This window comes from Sarcophilus harrisii, chromosome 3, assembly GCF_902635505.1.
Source record: "Sarcophilus harrisii chromosome 3, mSarHar1.11, whole genome shotgun sequence".
Classification (NCBI taxonomy): Eukaryota; Metazoa; Chordata; class Mammalia; order Dasyuromorphia; family Dasyuridae; genus Sarcophilus; species Sarcophilus harrisii.
Genome location: NC_045428.1, coordinates 599,546,806 through 599,567,546, shown reverse-complemented (window position 1 = coordinate 599,567,546; position 20,741 = coordinate 599,546,806). Strand labels below are relative to the sequence as shown.

At 37.5% G+C, this 20,741-nt stretch overlaps 1 protein-coding gene across 2 annotated transcripts in view; it reads right to left on the bottom strand.

Moving 5' to 3' along the window:
• LOC100930432 (zinc finger protein 260-like) overlaps window positions 1-20,741 on the bottom strand; it is a 46,367-nt gene that overhangs the window by 17,092 nt on the left and 8,534 nt on the right. The window contains exons 4-6 of one of the 2 annotated variants that reach the window (XM_031963932.1): window positions 12,227-12,353; window positions 11,590-11,685; window positions 8,590-10,147 (exon numbers count right to left, since the gene is read on the bottom strand). In XM_031963932.1, coding sequence (XP_031819792.1) covers window positions 8,590-10,147; window positions 11,590-11,685; window positions 12,227-12,353 — 1,781 coding nt within the window. Of the gene's footprint in view, window positions 1-6,990; window positions 10,148-11,589; window positions 11,686-12,226; window positions 12,354-20,741 lie in introns of those variants that run through there. The other variant, XM_031963931.1, reaches the window with a different exon arrangement.

Here is a 20,741-nt window from a genome sequence, read left to right as displayed (position 1 = left end):
GCTTTTACTGTGGAGAGGAAGAGGAGGAAGGGAGGGAAAGTAAGTGAATCTTCCTCTCATCAGAATTGGCTCAGAGGAAATAACATCCACACTCAATATGGGTATAGAAATCTATCTTACCCTGCAGGAAGGTAGGAGGGAAAGGGGACAGGAAGGAGGCAGGACGATATTAGAGACAGAAGATGGGAAGGGGCTGGTCAGTAGCAAAATACTTCTGAGGAGAGTCATGGTGAAAGGAGAGAGAGAATAGAATAAACATAGGAAATAGTTAGCAATAGTAATTGGGAAAATAATTTTGAAGCAAGTTTCTCTAATGGAGGTCTCATTTCTCAAATATATAGGGAACCGAGTAAAATTTATTATTTTTTAAAGAGAGCCATTTCCCAATGATAAATGATCAAAAGAGATGAACTATCTCCAAAGGGCTATGAAATCATGCATATCCTTTGACCTAACAATACCACTACTAGGCATGAGTCCCAAAAGAGCTGTTTTTTTTTAAAGGGACCTATATGTAATATATATGTATGTATATAATATATATATATATATATATATTTATTTATTTATAGCATCTCTCTTCTCAGAGCAAAAAAAAAAAATGGAAATTGAGGGAATGCTCATTCATTGGAAAATGGCTGAATAAGTTGTGGTATGTGATTATGATGAAATATAATATTGTTCTATGGGAAATGATGAGCAGGATGCTCTCAGAAAAACCTGGAAACTCCTCTATAAACTCAAGGAAACAGAAATGTACTATGTACAAAGTAATAACAATGTTGTGGGATGATCAGCTGTGAATCACTCTGTATTCTCAGTAATACAATGAATCAAATCTACTCTGAAGTCCTTATGATGAAAAATACTATCCATACCAGAGAAAGAACCGAATATGTCTGAATACAGATTGAAACATACTCTTCTTTTTCATCTTCTTTTTTTTTTTTTTATTTGATGGATTTTTGTGTGTGTGTGTAGGTAGGGAGATCTATGTTTTCTTTCACCACATGACTTTTATGGAAATGTTTTGTATAAATTTATTATGCGTCTTCTTAATGGGGATTGGGGATGGGAAGGAAGAGGAAAATCTGATACTCAAAGTTTTAAAAATTGTTTTACATATACCTGGGGAAAATAAAAATATTAAATAACATGATTGAGTATAAAACAAATATAAAAAAGACATTTCACATCCTTGAAATTCTGTGGAAAGACTCATGTACCAGGTGTTCCCTACATGACCTTATCCTAAGTCTATACTTATGAGAATCTTAAATATTAATAACATTCCAAGTATGATTCTATAAACAGCAGATCACAATAGTCATAACTATAAAATAGTCCTTTAGCTCAATTTATTCTCTAATAGTTAGGAATTTTTTTCTGATACTGATGTTTCCTGCAGTCAGTCTCCATACTTATATCATCTTCAAAGCCAGTTTACACATTATTACCCAGAAGTACCTTTTCTTTCCCCAAAGTTTAAGCAGACATAAAAATTCCATATAACCAATAAAATTCCATAAATCAATATAAACACCAATTAGTTTTTTTAAATGGCAAACAGTAGTAATTTTAGAACCAAATTACCTTTCCAATATTCCCCCAACCCTTTACATATCCAAAACCAATGCATATTCTACCTTAGGTTTACAGTCTAATTCTACCATATCATTAAGTAGTCAAATCCAACACTCTTGTAAGATTATTCCCTTATTTAATATTGTTTACTTTATAATGTTGTCTTAGGGTTGCACCACTATTATTTTGGGGTGGGTGGGGCAGGATGCTTGCCTTATTTCTGCTTCTTATGCCATGAAATATTTATTCACTCTGATGACTCATTATTTGTGTCTGGTGATTTTTTTTCAATGGTGTCCTTCCTATATGATGGCCCTTTTTTATATCTTTCCTTTTTATACTACATAAACTCCAATTCAGGCCCAGAATTATTATTTCCCCTTTCCCAGCCAGGAACAGGAGTGATCATTTGTGGTAGGACACCAGGAACACTCCAAAAGGTTTAATATATATTTAAAAAAAAAAAAAAAAAAAAAAGAAGAAGAAGGAATTGCCTGTAGCTCTACTTTGTGATTTGTGTCAGAGATAGTTAACCAAATCTCTAATATTGTTAATTAGTAGATCTATCATAGAATTTAATCCTCCTTCTCCACCATGAAAGTTTAAGTAGCTTTATAAAATTTCCTAAAGCATAATCCCAAATAATTACCACATATACACAGCACAAAACCCAGTACACAAAAATAAATTAAAGTGAATTTTAAATAGTTTTAGTTAAATGCCTGTTCAGATTATTGATACAAATAAAAATCTCTATTTGTAAGCAAGATGAGTTCTTATATATAAAAACTATAAATGTGTGATACTATTATTTATTAGTTACTGCCTATAACAAAGACGAGATATAGCATGAGTGAAAATTATCCCCAGTTAATATCACAAATGTATTTGTTTCTAAATAATAAATTTTGTTAGTTTCACATTAAAAACAATTTTGCACTATATAATTTGCAATTCAGTTAATAACATTAATCTATGAAAAATTTGTATCCATGAATACTTTTTTAAATGGCAAAAAATTTAGAGTTCAATGGCTTTTTTATGATGTCATCCTTTCATCTGAAGGTAGGATCCAATATCTCCTTGTCACTGAGGAACAAAGTTATATCTGAACATATAATCAAGCAACAAATATCTGTTAAGCACCTACTATGTTCTAGGCACTGTGGATACAAAGAAAGGCTAATAATAATAACTAAAAACCAAACACAATAAAAAAAAAAACAGTTCCTGCTTCTAAGGAGCTCACAGTCCAATAAAGGAGACAACATGCAAACAACTATGTACAAACAAACTATAGTCAGGATAAGATTGGGTAGTCTCAAAGGGAAAGTACTAAGATTAAGGAAGACTGGGAAGGGCTTCTTGCAGAAGGAAGGCTTTTAACTGGGTCTAGAGGGAATCCAGAGAGTGCAGGAGATGGAGATAATCACAGGTATGATGAGCAAGGTGGCGGGAAGGGGATTCAGGGTGAGGGTGGAAAGCTAGTTGGTGAAAATGCCCAAATGTAAAGACTAAATGTCTTATGGGAGGAAGAGCAAGGGAATCCAGTAACCCTGGATGGAAGAATGCATGCTGGGGTGTAAGGTCAGGAAAAGGCAGGAAGGAGACAAATAAAAGGCTTTGAAGGCCAAGGAGGACTTTACTTTTTGGTTCTGGATGTGAGAGGAGCCATTAAATAAGAAGTTGGGATGGCCAGTTCCAAGGACCCTTTGGCTGCTGAGTGGGAGATAGAAAGGAAGACGTGATGACAAATCACAGGAAGCAGCATCAGAGAAAAGGGGCCATTTAAGAGAAGTCACAGCACAGATCGTGTATGGAAAGTGTCCTAGTTAGGGTCAGAATTTTAAACATAGTCCAGACAGGATTCTAACCTGGGAATAATAGCGGGAGATGAGAAACAGATCATTTGACAAAGTTTTGATTCCAAGCCTGGTTGAGGGGGGAGTATGATGGTCACTCAGCAATAGCAGGAAAATTGAAAGGAGCGGTCAGAAATGCCATGAAAACCTGGGAGAAGAGAGTGTCAGGGGAAAAGGGATCACTGCTTCATTGGCAAAAACGAGGTTGAGGAGGAGGACTGAGGAAAGGCCATTGGGTCTGGCAGTTTCACAGAGAATGGTTTTGCTGGAAGCCAGAAGCCAGAATTCACCATTCATAGGAGAATAAGAGGAAAGGAATTGGAGGCAACAATTAGAGAACTTCTCAAGAAGTTTAGCCAAAAAGGGAGAGATGAGGCAAAAGAAAGGGTGGATGGATGGAGTGAGCGAGCGAAGGCGATAGGAAAGTAGTCAATCGGCAGAGGTGCTGGAGAGAAGGGAGGACATGGCGATGATGGGAAGGTCATTTGTTGACAGTCATTTTTTCACCAAACATGAGCCAAGATTCTCAGTTGGGAGGCTAGGAACTTGTGGGAAGTTTAACTAACTAGAGCACCATCATGCATTGGTCAGTTCTGAGATGATGAACCATCTTATAGCTTCCAAATCAATTCCTTAAATCCAAAAGACACCCTTTCTACGCCTGGGACATCTTCTCTTCCTTGTGCTCACTCTTTCCTTTGCTTATTGAGCTAGTATGGTGAAAAATTGCCAGATCATCACACTGCCTGTATCTACTATGCCATTTCATAGTGTATCCATGGTCCTTTTCCAGCCTTCCCTCTTCTTGATGTATTCAGCTCCAAAAATTACCAAGGAGAGTCATAAAGTAGTTAAACGTGATTGGGCAGCTGGTGTACAGGATGTGCTGTATTAGGACCAGAAATTTTCATCTTTAGAGGTTTTTCTTTAATCAATTTAGGATTAGGATTAAACTACTGTTTAAGATAAGTCAGTGAGGTAGTAGAATATACAGTTTTTAATCTATTTTCTAGTAGCAAAGGACTTTAATAGTTATAAGACCAAACTAATTGGTATTTAGTATTTATGAAGCAAATTAAACCACAGAGAAGAGGAAGATCAATTTATTTGAAGTATGAAGCAATCTCCAATTGAGTAAGTGGGGTCAGTGGCTTGAGGCAAGAAAAGGTTTGGAGTTTGTGCTGTGAGAAATGCTTCATGAATATGTTCAAGGAATAATAAGAATAAAGCCATACCCCAGCAAGGGTCTAATGGAGATAATGTAAATTTGTATTGGATCCAATCAGGATAAATGCTTCTTTGCCCTTTTTTGTCTCTTAAAGATCTGGTTCAAGGAGTAGAATGGAGATGTGTAGAATCATACGATGTGGATGCAACAAACACGAATACCTGGAAGGCATCAGTGACAAAATGCTGTAAGCAGAATGATTTTTTCAAAGGAATATTGGGCAGGGGATTCCTGTTCTGGTGGGCTCGTTAGTTACCAACCTTTTTTTGACCTTGCTTTTAAAAAACCTTGGTATAGGGAATCAAGGGCCTGCTGCTGGGACCTAAAGACACTCTAAAGTTAAATCAGTATTTATTAATAAGCATACTAGCAGCTATTAATAGCATTTATAGAATGATTTAAGATTAACAAAGCACTTTCCATATGTTCTGTCTGTGTGCTCAGTGTACTGTTAATTACTCTGAAGCATTTAACGGTAATAAAAGGCCTTAGCTCTCAAAGACATTTACAATCAATCTGGTTGGGAAGCAAAAGTAATTAGCACATGCATATACACATAGCTATATAGTTAAATACAATATCACAGTTCATGAAATGGGGATATTGGTGTATTTCATAGTAATAATTAAGGCTTCACAGAGGAAGTATCTTTGAGGAGCAGTTAAGCAGAGAAGGGGACTTATTTTTCAGGTGAGCAGAAGAGAGATGAATAGAAGATGGAAAGGAAGGTTATTTGTTGTGTTTACAAGTAGATAGACAAAATGGTCCTAAAGATTTCCCTGGGCTATTGCAATAGCTTCTTCACTGGTCCCCTTACAACTGCCAAATCAATCTTCTCACAACTTAGGTTTGACTCTGTCACTACCATGCTCAAGAAGCTCCAGGATCAGTTAAATTCCTGTGCTTGGCTTTTAAAACCAGCCATAAACATCTGCCTCTTCAGTCCATCCGGTCTGCTCACTGTTCCCTCTGTTAACGAGTCTGGTATACCCATTTAGTTGTGGCTTGTGCCTGGCATGTGCTCCCCATCTCCTGCCTCATGTAATCCTCAATTTCCTAAAATACTCAGTCTAAGGGGCACTAGAAATCCTTCCACTTGCAAGCACCCTTCCCCAGAAATTAGATATACAAATGTCTCATACTAATCCATATTCATGTTAGCATCCCCCTTACATGTTAATATTCTTGAGGTCAAAGTTATTTTGTTTTTGCCTTTATCTCCATAGTGTCTACCTAGCACAATGTAATGACCATTTAACAAATCTGGGTCCTCAGAACTAAGGCCTCTCTGTACAGAGGAGGACTTGAGAAGGGCCATGGTGACTTTAACACCTACCTAGGAAACTATGTGAAACTAGGAAATAAAGGTGGTAGAAGATGGAAGAGACAAGGAAAGAGGCTTATTTCTGCACTTTCTTCAAAATTAAGGTGGAATGAAGATACTTCAATCTTTTTTATTATTTTGAATTAGATGATACTGCCCTTATACATGGGTCTAGAGCATCCCGAATTAGCTTTCCATAGATTTTATTCTAATTTGCTGAGTCTGTTGATCTTGACTGCAGATAGTTTAGGGGATTTAAAGACGGTCCTCAGACTACTCTATACATTTATAAATTGGGAGTAAAGCTAAAGGTGACAACTTAATGGCAGAAAGATAGACATGTGCAGCATTTGTGTTAATTTTGATCCTTTATTGTAGTGTTGGTGTATATATGAACTAAGAGAAAGTAAGCAAGAGAGCAGTTGGATGGTCCTGTGGATAGTGTCAGGAACTCCCAAATTAAATCCGGCTTAATTTACTGTGTGACTCTAGCCAACTTACTTTACCCTATTTGCCTCACTTTCCCCATCCTATAAAATGAAGGAAATGGCAAACCACTCCAGAATCTTTGCCAAGAAAACGCCTACAAGGGAAGTTAGAGCAAAGCTTTATTTGGGGAGCTGGGATATAGCTAAACGGGGAAATATCTTGTGGATTAGCCGAGGAAGAACTTTTGATTCTGCAAAAAGCATCTTCAAGCCCACAAATCTCATGCCTCCAGTGTCGAGACCTCTCCCAGGCATGCTGAGGGTTTCTACATCCATTTCTTATGTTCTCCCAAGAAGCTAACCTCAAGTCTCCTAGACCTTTCCAATTTCTCAGAATGGGTCATTCTGAATTTCTTCTCTAAGAAATAGAATCCCAAAATACCAGCTTTATTATTTCCCCACTCTTAAGCCAAGTGAGTGTTTAGTCACATAAAGGAATTGAACTACATGATCTTTGAGGTCGCTTCTTGATTCTAACATTTTCAACCAGGACAAGACAACAGCTACAATGGAACCCATTTATTAATAGACAATAGTGCAAGTACAATTACTTGGGCTCTTGAGAGGTAAAAATCTGTTCAGAGTTTCATGGTACTAAGTTATACCCCAGGGATTCAAACCCAGGCCTCCTGATTGCAAGTCCCACTACATCATGCTACCTAAGTCAAACTTAAAGATGGGCCCAGTCTTATTTTTTTTTTAAATTACAATCAGTATCAGACATCAACACAACCAATTAAGCTTGCTTTGCAACTATTTACACTTAAATAATGAATTTCAACGCAGAAAATGTCATTACTTTTCAGTCATTCTCTAAGTCTTCATCAGGTCTCCCAATGTCCATTCTTTTTACATTAAGTATATGCCATTTTCCTGGTTCTCTTTTTCACAGTTTCAATTACTTCATAAAGGTCTTTTCAGATTTCTATTTTGCTCATACTTGTCAGTCTTAATAACCTCATAATATTTCACCACATAATGTAATAGAAGTACTATTTCCCTGTTGAACTTTAGGTTGCTTCCATTTAAAAAAAAAAAAAAAAATTTAAATAATTCTGCTATGAAAATCCTTGACAATTTGGGATACCATTTTTAGGGTATATTCCCAAATACAGATCGTGACTCAAAAGTTATTTCTTTTGTAACTTTTCATGTTAACTGACAGATTGTGTTCCCAAAATGATTCTATTAGATGAATAATCTGAATTCAGACAGGTAGTGTCCATTTTAACATTTCCCAACTTGAGCAAATAAAGTCACCTTAGGTCATGTCTCTCTTTTATTTGTAACAAGAAGTTTCTGAAGCTTATTTTGCTAAATAACATTTGAGTGGATTTACTAGAGAGGCAGCAAATGGTAGTGGAAATTATTAAACCTGGAGTCAGGAAGACCTGGATTCAAATCCTCCCCACTTTTATTGCTTTTTAATGATGGACAAATAATCTCTGGGTCTCAGTTTCCTCATTTGTAATATGGGAATATCTGTAGTAGTTGCCTCCCAGATTTGTTTTGCAGCTCAAATGAAATAATGTATGTAAAGTGCATTACAAGCTTTAAAACCTGTGAGTCAGCTATTAAACAGATTTCAATAAAAATCTTGAAGTGTCTGATGAAGAGTGATCTACACTTCAAAAATCTTCCCTCTGTCATTGCATTGCTAGGGCTTATCTGTAGTATGAGTTATCTAATGCTTCTTAAAAATTAAACTTATGCTGAAATCATTCCTATATTCATTGCATTTATGGGATTTTTTTTCCTTTGCCTGTTTTTTCCCCACCCTAACAGTACTGTGGATAAATGTCTGGAATGAATCTTAGTGGTTATCTACAACAACTCTTATGGGGAGTTGTAAAAAACAAGCACATAACCCTTTTTTTTTGTGGATAAAAGAAATAAAGCCCAGAATGGTTGATATTTGCCCAAGTATCGTGGATAACAAGTACTAGTGCTAGAATCTGAACCCACATTTTGCGACTCCAAATTCAGCTATCTTTCCATTACATTCTACATTCATTTCTTTTGTGTAGTTTCTCTCCATTATGAAGTCTCTGATGATGAATGAAAGATGACCCATGAGTAAAAGCTTTCCCACATTCACCACACTCAAAACATTTCTCTCCAGTGTGAATTCTCTTATGTTCAGTAAGGTTTCCTCTCTGGCTAAAAGCTTTCCCACATTCATTACATTCATAGGGTTTCTCTCCCGTATGAATTCTCTGATGGTTGATAAAGGTTGTTTTGTGGCTGAAGGCTCTTCCACATTCATTACACTTGTAGGGTTTTTCTCCAGCATGAATTCTCTGATGTTCAGTAAGATGACCCTTCTTGCTGAAGGCTTTCCCACACTCACCACATTCATAGGGTTTCTCTCCAGTATGAATTCTTTGATGTAGAGTAAGGTTGGAGTTTTTGCTAAAGGCCTTCCCACATTCACTACATTTATAGGGTTTCTTTCCAGCATGAATTCTCTGATGTTCATTAAAATGTCCTCTCTGGCTGAAGGCTTTTCCACATTCATTACATTTATAAGGTTTCTCACCAGTATGAATTCTCTGATGGAGAGTGAGATTTGAATTCTTGCTAAAGGTTTTCCCGCAGTCACTACACTCATAGGGCTTTTCCCCTGTATGAATTCTCTGATGATAAATAAAGGATGTCCTATGGCTGAATTCTTTCCCACATTCATTACACTTATAGGGTTTATCACCATCATGCATTATTTGATGCTCAGTAAGGTGTCCCCTCTGGCTGAAGGCTTTCCCACATTCATTACATTCAAAGGGCTTTTCTCCAGTATGAATTCTTTTATGTTCATTAAGGTTTCCTCTCTGGCTGAAGGTTTTCCCACAGTCATTACATTTATAAGGTTTTTCTCCAGCATGAATTCTCTGATGCTCAATAAGGTGTCCCTTCTGGCTAAAGGTTTTCCCACATTCATTACATTCAAAGGGCTTTTCTCCAGTATGAATTCGCTTATGTAGAGTAAGGTTTGATTTCTGGCTAAATGCTTTTCCACATTCATTACATTCAAAGGGTTTTTCTCCAGTATGAATTCTCTGATGAAGAGTAAGGCATGAATTGTTGCTGAAGGTTTTCCCACATTCATTACATTCAAAGCGTTTCTCTCCAGCATGAACTGTTTTATTAAGGTTTACATTCTGGTTGAAAGCTTTCCCATATTCACTATAAGTAAAGGGTTTCTCTTTAGTATTTATCATCTGATATTGAATAAGACCTGAGTGGTAACCAAGAGGCTTAGAAAGATTTTTCCCTAAGATGGTTTTGTTACATTTAATTAGATCTGAAAATTCTTTAATGCTCTTTCCAAGGACATCATAATTGTGAAGACTTCTTCCTGTATGAATTCTCTGCTGTGGGATAGGCCCATGTTGATAGCTTCTCCCAAATGTATTATATTCAAGGACACTTGCCTCATTAAGAGGTTTGCTGAGAGCAACTGTGATTTGTTTCGACTGTCTTTCCTGCTTGTCTTTCTGATTTTCTAACATTATATTGTGTTCCCAAACTTTTCCCATATCAGAGTTCCAGCTACTACCATCAGTCTTTGCTAACACTCTTTGTTTAGATGACACTCCCATGAAATTGTCTCTTTTTGGAGCTGTGTTCCTGATTTTACATATAGGCTCCTTCCTGATGGAATCTGAAAAACAAAAACTACAAGTGTCAATATCACCTGTTAACTAAATGAAAAGCATTTTGTGGTTAAGTTCTAGATCCTCTTTCTTCTATCAGGAAAAAAGATGCCCAATCTGAAAAGGCAAAGCACATTTTTGACTTTTAAAATTAAATTAAATTTATTTTTTAATCTACATTCCTTGACTCTCCCCTCCACATAAGATGGGTAATAGAATCTCCTTGTGGATTTGTAGTAGTTTGTACAGCCTTACTGGAAACGTCTTAGTTAATGGATTAATGTTAACCTGAAAATCTGTCTTAGTGATGTCCTTCAGGGAGTCTATACCTTCGGTCCTGTCCTGTCCAAAACTGTCATCAACACTTCTAATAAAAACATAAGATGTATATACCTTTATCCATTTCTTACTGACATATAGGTGTGAGTGACAGCCAATATTTTGAGTCCTTAACTTAATATTAAAAACATTTCAATAGGCTAGGACAATGAAAAAAAAGAAAAAGGGTAAAATTTTACCAAGATAAAATATCAAGTACTATAGTAATGTTCAAAATATCAATTATATAAGTACATGCTTGGAGACATCTGATTTGAGGTTCAACACAGATGAGTATAATACAAAAAAATGCTGAGGGTCCCTCAAAATAAACAAAATTCTTTTTCTGTATTAATAGATGTAAAGTGTCCAGAACATAAAGAGTCCTGACCTCTTTGTATTCCATGATGACTGATTCTACACTAGGCCACATTGAGTGACAATTTTAGATGAAACAATTTTAGAGAGACATTAATAAACTAGAATGTTTCCAAAGAGATTCTACCAAAATGTTTAAAGATATGGAATAACATATCAAATATTATAATGAACAGTTGAAAAGACTGAAGAATTTGGAGAACAAAAGATTTAAAGGATTGGTCAAAACAATCAAAGGCTAGGAATGGGCGAAGGAAATTAAGATTTGAGAAAATATCCCTGGATTTGGATTAAGGAAAGGGAGGCAACATGACTGATGATAAAAGTACAGACTTAAAGAGTCAGAAAACCAGCTTGAAGCCTACTTGCCACTAAGATGTGACTGCAAGAGTCAAAGTCTTTTTAAGCCTCAGGTTCCTTATCCATAAAATAGTGATAAGAATATTTATAATATTCCAGAGAAGAAATGTCCTTTGTAAATTTAACTGCTGTGCTACTTGTAAGATATTATACATAGACATATATAAATGTCTAAGAAAAATTATTTTGGCAGCTCTGGGGAAGATGGATTAGAATGGGATCTCAAGGCCAGGAGATCAAATAGGAGGCCCCTGCACTAATATAGGCTATATAGCTCATAATAGCTAGGGGTCTTCTCAGTAAGCCTGGAGACTTGTAAGGACAGCTGAAGGTCCAGCATTTCAAAGGGACTTTAGCTTACAATGGCTACGGTCTCTCTGCTTTTTGCCCTCACCTGAAAGAATGCCTCTGGACTCCTCTCCCTCTGAGCTCCGGGGCACCTCTCCCCGTTCCAACAGTAGGATCACCGCTGGCATGGAAACCGGAAGTCCTGCTCAAAGGGAAAGAGAAGAAAGGGATGAGGGCAAACACTTGTCTAAGAATTCAATCCCACCTCACTTTCTCTTCTAGGAAAAGAGGTTTGCTAGGGAAGGCCTTGCCAGTGGTACAATGGACTTAGGAAGGATGTTCAGGGAAGTGTTTTCCCAGAAAGTTTGACAAGTGACTCACAATGGTGCCTTAAAACCAGGAAGAAAATTAGTTTGTTGGATCCAATTTCTGCCACGAGAGAATTTTCCATGTATTTACATAAGATTTCAGAGGGGACTCTTTGACTTATGGGAACAGTGTGCAAGACAGAATCTCAGGTTCAGAACAATGAAGGCGATTTATAATTGTACAAAACAAAGGCTTTTCTCCTTCAAATAGAAACGCACTATCTCTTGGACCTTAAAATTAGGAATCTTTTCCCATTACGTCTTCTACATACCAAGCCAAAGTGTTGGTTAAGTTCTTCAGACTTTAGCAAATGAAGATGCAAAGATGCTCCAATGAATAAGTGGTGAGGCATGAGGAAAGCTGTCCGTCCTTACCAAGGAAGACAAAGTTCTTGTAGTTCTCCAGCATCACATCCCTGAAGAGGTTCTTCTGGGAAGAGTTCAGTTGGCCCCATTCTTCCTGGGTGAATTCTACAGCCACATCATTGAATGTCAATGGTTCCTGAAACAAAAACTCCTGCTCAGGTTGGGCTTACTTCTTACAAGGACAACAGATGGGGCGTGGATAGCTATCACTGGGAGTTTTGAGGACCTTGTGTCAAGTATTACAACAATACTAAGGCCCCTTTGACATAAACTTGGTAGTCTGTGGTCATTCCTGACTCTAATTCACTTCAAGCTTCATGGATTATCTCCCTATCCCTATCCCTACTCTAATTACTTCCTTAAATATTTATCAATAAGCATTTTCTACATGGAAAGCACTAGATAATAATATGCACTTAAACTTCAAATATTAATCTCTAGCCAAAAAATCACATTAGTCATATTTGGGGCAAAATGCAGAGCACAAACCATGACAAGATGCCCAAAGTTCCTGCTTACAGTTACAGATGTGATGCTGCTATCTCCTCCAAAATACTATTTCCTTTATTTATATTACTGACAGGGCAAAATTCCCTTATCCCTACTCTAATTACTTCCTTAAATATTTATCAATAAGCATTTTCTACATGGAAAGCACTAGGTCCTAAAAATGAAGTAAAAACTTGGATCCCATTGTCATGTAGCTGATAATCAAGTAGGAGGCAATGGCATATTTAGAAACAATGAAACCTAAAATAATTACAATATAAAATTATAAGAATGGGTAAGAAACATACAAAATAAGTGCTCTGAGAGTATGGAAAAGGGAATAAAAGATTTCGTGGAAGAGAAAACATCTGATATTTAAAAGACAGGCAGTATTATAAAGGTGGGAAGGAAAGTAGCAAGAGCAGGAAAGAGATATAGAGAAACAGAAGTGAGGATCACAGGTAGGACAGTGTTAGATTTCGAAGCATGGCATCCAGTTTGGTTTTATTAGAGCCTAATAAGAATAATTTAGTTCAAGTCTTCCTTGGGAGAAGGTTGTAGGACAAAAAAGGAAAATGGATTATTTATAATAAGAATATAATAAGAAAACAGAACCGGAATTAGGTGACTGTCTATGTGTTCATGAGGAGGAGCTCACCAACAAGGAGTCTGCTAGTTCAGGAGCTGAAAGCCCATACAAATTATTACTAAGTAAGTCTCTATGGGACTTAGTAGCACAAATGGGGAAAAATAGGATTGAAGATCCCATTCCTAGAAGGGTTGGGAAGTGAGCTGGATTTTGCAAGGCACGGCAACCAAATCTGTAATGTTTGTAACGTTTGTATTTCTGCCAAGGCCTAATGACTACTGCTTATGTCCTAGAAGGAAAGACAAAGGGGTCTAAGGAATGATTTTGACCTAAGTTATAAGAAAGGATGATGTATTCCTAAAAGCAAAAAGAAAAAAAAAAAGAATATTGGAAGGGCTTCAATGTGAAAAAAAGAAAAAGGATCTTAAGCATCAGAAAATCCCAAGTCTGTACTAGGAGATTGGAGGATAAAAAATTTCATAGAAAGGGCAAAAAGGATCACTAAATACTTGGAGCTAAGAAAGAGATGTGGGGATCTTCATGTAAAACAGGTATCTTCCAAGGAATGATGGAGCTCCACAGGTGCTCTTCCAGGAAGGAGCAGAGGAAAAAGAGAGATGATGGTAGAAGGTCAATGGTGGTAACTCCTGCTGAGGGGAACCAAGGCAGCTGATAACGAGAGGCCAGTGTTCCTACTGCCAAGGACTGACAAATCGGGATAAATCCTACCCACTTCTGTTGATTCATGAGGACTTAGATGCTATCTTCCATTTTCTCAAATGTAAAATTGGAACAATAACAGCACCCAGCTCCTAGGGTAGTGAGGATGTAATGAGTTAATATCTGTAAAGTACTTAGCCCAATGCCTACCATGTAGAAGGTAATAATGATGACGACAAAGAGGATGACAATCTGTCCTATCATCTCCTCTCCCCTCAATAGTGCAAATTCAAAAAAGAAAAACCAACTTGAGAAACAAAGCCATCAATAAACAAGTGTGTAGTTAGTCCAACATGAATCCTCACATTGGCCATAACCCAAAGCGTAGCTCTCTCACTGCATGCGAGTTTATCATCTCTCTTGAAAGGAGATAAAGAGGTGCTTCAACTTCACTTCTTGGATTGGCAGTTTGCTACTGCACTGATTAGAGCTCTAAAGTTTCTCAAAGTTTATTTTTTTTCTTAATGCTATCATTAGTTTATAAAAGTCTTAGTTTCCTGTGAAAATATTTCCTAATTTCTTCTGGCATAATAATATTCCATTCCATTCACATATCACACAATCTGCTGGTTCTCTACCATCCTCTTAGTTTCCAATTTGGGACTATTACAAAAAGAGCTGCTACCCAGTGTCACTCCTGGATCTATGTCCCAAAGAGATCACAAAAGAGGGGAAAAGACTCAAATATGCAAAAATGTTTGTTGCAGTCCTTTTGGTAAAAGGCAAGCAACTGAAAACGGAGTGGAGGCCAATCAGTTGTGGAATGGCTGAATAAGTTATAGGATAGGAATGTAATAGAAGATTATTGTCTTATAACAACTCTAAGATACCACTACACACCTGTCAGATTGGCTAAGATGACAGGAAAAAATAATGATGATTGTTGGAGGGGATGTGGGAAAACTGGGACATTGATTCATTGTTGGTGGAGTTGTGAACGAATCCAACCATTTTGGAGAGTAGTTTGGAACTATGCTCAAAAAGTTATCAAACTGTGCATACCCTTTGATCCAGCAGTGTTACTACTGGGATTATATCCCAAAGAGATTATAAAGAAGGGAAAGGGACCTGTATGTGCACGAATGTTTGTGGCAGCCCTTTTTGTAGTGGCTAGAAACTGGAAACTGAATGGATGTCCATCAGTTGGAGAATGGCTGAATAAATTGTGGTATATGAAAATTATGGAATATTACTGTTCTGTAAGAAATGACCAACAGGATGATTTCAGAAAGGCCTGGAGAGACTTCCACGAACTGATGCTGAGTGAAATGAGCAGGACCAGGAGATCATTATATACTTCAACAACAATACTAGATGATGACCAGTTCTGATGGATCAGGCCATCCTCAGCAACGAGATCAACCAAATCATTTCTAATGGAGCAGTAATGAACTGAACTAGCTATACCCAGAAAAAGAACTCTGGGAGATGACTAAAAACCATTACATTGAATTCCCAATCCCTATATTTATGCACACCTGCATTTTTGATTTCCTTCACAAGCTAATTGTACAATAATTCAGAGTCTGATTCTTTTTGTACAGCAAAATAATGTTTTGGTCATGTATACTTATTGTGTATCTAAGTTATATTTTAATATATTTAACATCTACTGGTCATCCTGCCATTTAGGGGAGGGGGTGTGGGGGGGGGTAAGGAGGTGAAAAATTGGAACAAGAGGTTTGGCAATTGTTAATGCTGTAAAGTTACCCATGTATATATCCTGTAAATAAAAGGCTATTAAATTAAAAAAAAAAAAAAAAAAGATTATTGTCTTATAAGAAATGATGAAGGGACAGCTAGGTGGTGCAGTAGATAGGGCACCAGCTCTGAGGTCAGATGGATCTGAGTTTAAATCTGTCCTCAGACACTTAACACTTCCTAGCTGTGTGACGCTGGACAAGTCACTTAACCCCAATTGCCTGGGGGGAAAAAAGAACAAAAGAAAGAAAGGAAGGAAAGATGAGCAAGCTCAAAGGGCTGTCAAATCCTGCATCCCCCTTGACTCAGCAGTGTTCTACTGGGATTATATCCCAAAGAGATCATAAAGGAGGGAAAAGGACCCACATGTGCAAAAATATTTATGGCAACTCTTTTTGTAGTGGCAAGAAACTGGAAACTGAGTGGATGCCCATCAGTTGGGGGGAATGGCTGAATAAGTTATGATTATATGAATGTTAGGGAATATTACTGTTTTGTAAGAAACGATCAGCAGAAGGATTTTAGAGAGGCCTGGGGAGACTTACATGATGCTGAATGAAGTGAGTAGAAACCAAGAGAACGTTGTACACAACAACAACATTATAAGATGATCAATTTTGATGGATGTGGCTTTCTTTAACATGAGCTGATTCAGACCAATTCCAAAAAGTTTGTGATGAGAGAGGGCTGTGAGTACTGAATGTGAATCACAGCATAATATTTTCACCTTAGTGAAATTCACCTTAGTGAAACAACCTTAGTTGTTGTTTATTTGCTTTTTAATTTTTCTCATCTTTTAAATCTGATTTTTCTTGTGCAGCACAATAATTGTGGAAATATGTATAGAAGAATTGCACATGTTTAACATATACTGGATTACTTGCCATCTAGGGAAGTGGGGGGGGGAGAGAAAAGAGAAGGCAAAAAAATGGGAACACAAGGTTTTATAAGGATGAATGTTGAAAGCTATCTTTGTATATATTTTGAAAATAAAAAGTTATTTAAAAAAGAAAAAAATAATGAGCAGACTGATTTCAGAAAATCCTGGAAAGGCTTACATGGATTGATCCTGAGTGAAATGAGCAGAACCAAGAGAACATCTTACACAGTAACAAGATTATGTGATGATCAACTGTGATGGACTTGGCTCTTCTCAACAATATAATGGTTAGGAGCAGAGTGGAGATAGATAGATCTCTGAGCTCTTCCTGAAGTCCCACAGATGGACCAGTTCGAGCTTCTGAACGGGTTCTGGAGCGACAGAATCCACAAATATTTGGAGTAACAAATTTCCAGCAGAAATTATTTTGGAAGAACTTCAGAAAAGGTTTGTTTCAATTGGGTGGAGGGGAGGAGGGAGGGAGGCTGCCGGGCGGAGGCACAGCTCCAGGACAATATGGTTTTCCTGCGCTGGGGAACCAGGAGACTCTCAGCCAAGATACAAGCCTTGACTCCTCTGTCCTGGTTAGAAGCCAGTGGATCAGCATTCTGGCTGCGAGACACAATTACAAAAGGCAAACAGTTGCCCCATGAGCCCCTGAGCCCCATAATAACATGGGCCTTGCCCATGATTACCTAGCACCAGAAGGAAGTCAGAAGCCCTGGCCCCAGGGCACCATGAAGCCACTGCAAGGGAAGCCTGGAACAATCTCTCCTTTGCCCCTTTGCAAAGAGCAGACCTCAACCTTTTAAAAATGAGCAGAAAAGCAAAAAGAACTCTGACCTTAGACAGCTTTATGGAGACAGAGAACAGACCTCAAACCCTGGGGATACTCAAGGCAAAGTGTTTACAGATGAAGCCCCAGAAGGTGCCATAAGTTGGTCTCCATCTCACAAGGCTCTCTTGGAAGAATTCAAAAAGATCTTTAAAAAAGAGTTAGAAGAAAAATGGAGAAAGGAAATGAGAACTTTGCAGGAAAATTTGGAAAAGGAAATCAGAAATTATCTGAAGAAAACTTCTTAAAAATAGATTTAGTGTAATGGAAAAAAATCATATAACTCCTTACAAAACAGATTGGACGAAACAGAAGAAACAACACAGTGATTAAAGACAATTCCAATAGACTTAGGATAGAAGATGCCATGCACATCCAGAGAGAATACTGAATATGGATTGAAGCATAGTATTTTCACTTTTTGTTTGCTTTTTTCCCTTTTGGTCTGATTTTTCTTGCACAATATAACAAATATGGAAATATGTTTAGAAGAATTGTACATATGTATTAATCTGTCATTAAAATTTGGAACACAAAGTCTTTCAAAAATTAATTTTGAAAAAAATTTGGAAAATAAAATACTACTGAAAAAATTTTAAGTTACTATATGTTTCTTACATATGAAGTCATTTTCCTCTTTAAGTACAGACCATGTACTAGCTGGGTTAAAGGTTATGAAAATTTAGTAACTTTGCAATCTAGAGTCATTAACCTGAGGTTTGTGAACTTAAAAAAATATATAACTATTTCAATGTACTTGGTTTCCTTTGTAAGCAAGGAGGGGCAGAAATCTAGGTATGAGGGACAGCAAATGAAAAGTCTGGAAGTTGGAAGATGAAGTATCTTTTTCAAGACCAGAGTCACAGAATCATAGAATACTTGAGACTAGAAAGATAGGGCGAGGTTATAAAACCCAAAGAGAAAACTGTTTATTTGATTCCAGAGATAAAAGGGAGCCCGTGGAGTTGATCTGATTTGAGTTTTAGGAAGATCACTTTGAGAGCAGAGTGGAGGATGAGGGAGAAGCAGAAAGGGGCCATGCCACGGCAAGAGAATGGATGGGGTTGGGGAAGGAGGGTGAGAGCAAGGAGTCAGGAAGCACAGCTTGAGGGAGTGGGCCCTCAAAAATATAGGGGAGTACTGAGAGATGGGATGATGAGGTCAACTTTGCACCAATTGAGATGTCTATGAGACATCCAGCTCAACATGTCTATTAGGGAGTTGTAGATGCAAGCCTGGAAGTCAGGAGAGAGTAGAGCTATCACAATAGATTCAATCTTTCCATAAAAGAAACTGGATTTTGAGGGGCGAGGGGCAAAGAAGTGACTGGAAAGAAATTTGGAACCATGCCATAAAGTTTCAACCTATGCATCATATAATATGCTAGTGCCTGGTTACCTACTTCCTTAATTTCCTTTCTACATCCTTCCTTTTATTATTACTTTTTATTTTCAATAATATTTTATTTTTCCAATTAAATGTAAAGATAGTTTTCAACATTCATTTTTGCAAGACTTTGTGTTTCAAATTTTTCTTTTTCCCTCCTCAAGACAGCAAGCAATCTGGGATCAGGTTAAATAGCTACATCCTTTCTTCCTAATAGTAATGTGGATTTGGAGCCTTTTGACGACAACAATATTATCATTTGGATTATACTGATATAGCCCAACTATGAGCAATTAATAGTTTTACAATTATGAAGGTCTGTCTTTATTTCTATAAAAATGCTTTATAGATGTATAGTTCTATGAAATATAACGTATCAGTACTTAAATTCCTAAATATTTTATACTATTAAAAATTTTTTTTTCAATGTACAAAAACAACTCCTCTTCTCCACTCCCCCCAATCCCTCTAGGTCTGAACTTTTGGTGGAAGAAAAATATTTACAAGGAAAAAGACAACACAAATTCAGAAAAAAAATGTAATCATGGTTTTAGTTCATTACAAGTACTTACAAAAAAAAGACTTAGGTCTAAGCTACTTAGCTTAGGTAAAATTATGAGGAATGAAGAGAACTACAATTAGAAAGCTCAATTTAGGAATAAGGATGATGATACTGGTAAAGCCAGTAATAATAATAATAATAAATGACATCATTATTATCATTAACAACTACCATTTGCATTGGGCTTGAAGGTTTAGTCAGTGAATCAGAAAAGAAAGCATTTCTCAAGACTTACTCTGTGCCAGACACTGGACTGAACACTGAGGACACAAATAAAAAGCACAGATGGTTCCTTTCTAAAGAAAGAGGGAACATGTAGATAACTGGTACGGAGAAGATACAGAGAGAGTACATGGGAGGACCTATGGAAAAAGGATTTCAGGCGAATCCAGATGGAAGCCAGGAAGACCAACAGGCAGAGGTATCAGGGGACAACCAGAACAAAAGCAGGAGGCCAGGAGACGGGGAGCTGTGTCTGAGTATCTCCAAACAGGCCAGTGTGGATGGCCTGTGGGACATGGGGAGGGGAGCCAAGCACAAGATTTAAAAAGTAGGAAGGGGCTTCGTTGTTAGGCACTTCAAATGTTTATAAACAGGAGCAGCTAGGTGATGCAGTGGATAGAGCACCAGCCCTAAAGTCCTGAGGATCTGAGTTCAAATGTGACCTCAGACACTTAACACTTCCTGGCTGTGTGACCCTGGGCAAGTTACTTAGCCCTAATTTTATCAGTTTTAAAAAAAAAAAGTCTACTTACAGTTACAGTTTCTCATTTGATCCTCACAATAATTTTAAGGAAGGTTCCTAGAAGAACCACTACCATTTTATAGTATATATTTATATATTATAAACTGGGAAGGAGTGAAGTAACTTGTCTCTATAGGAACTATGGGAGCTGAGATTCAAACCCAGGCTCTTGATGTCCTGGCCTAGCAAGCACCACCCTAGATCCTAACCAGCATTTCTATGGACTAGATCCAAGACAGCTTCTCTATTTACTAGATCCGAGACCGGCCTTTCTACAGACTAGATCTGAGATTGGCCTCTCTATGGACTAGCTCCAAGACCGGCAACTCTACAGACTAGATCTGAGACTGGCATCTCTAAGGACTAGATCCAAGACTGGCATCTCTACAGACTAGACCCTGTCTCTGCAACTGGTGGGACTTTCTTGAGGAAGTTACCCCGCTCACCTTTGGAGCTCCCTCCCTCAGGTCCAACCCAGATGACTGGCATATGAGTATGTGCCCAGCAGCCCACTCGAAGAGCTGGCCACGCTGTCTAAATGCCTGAAAGGCCATTTCAGGGAGAGCTCACGTGGTGGTCCGAAAAAGGGATACAATGACTCTCTCAAGGTCTCTCTG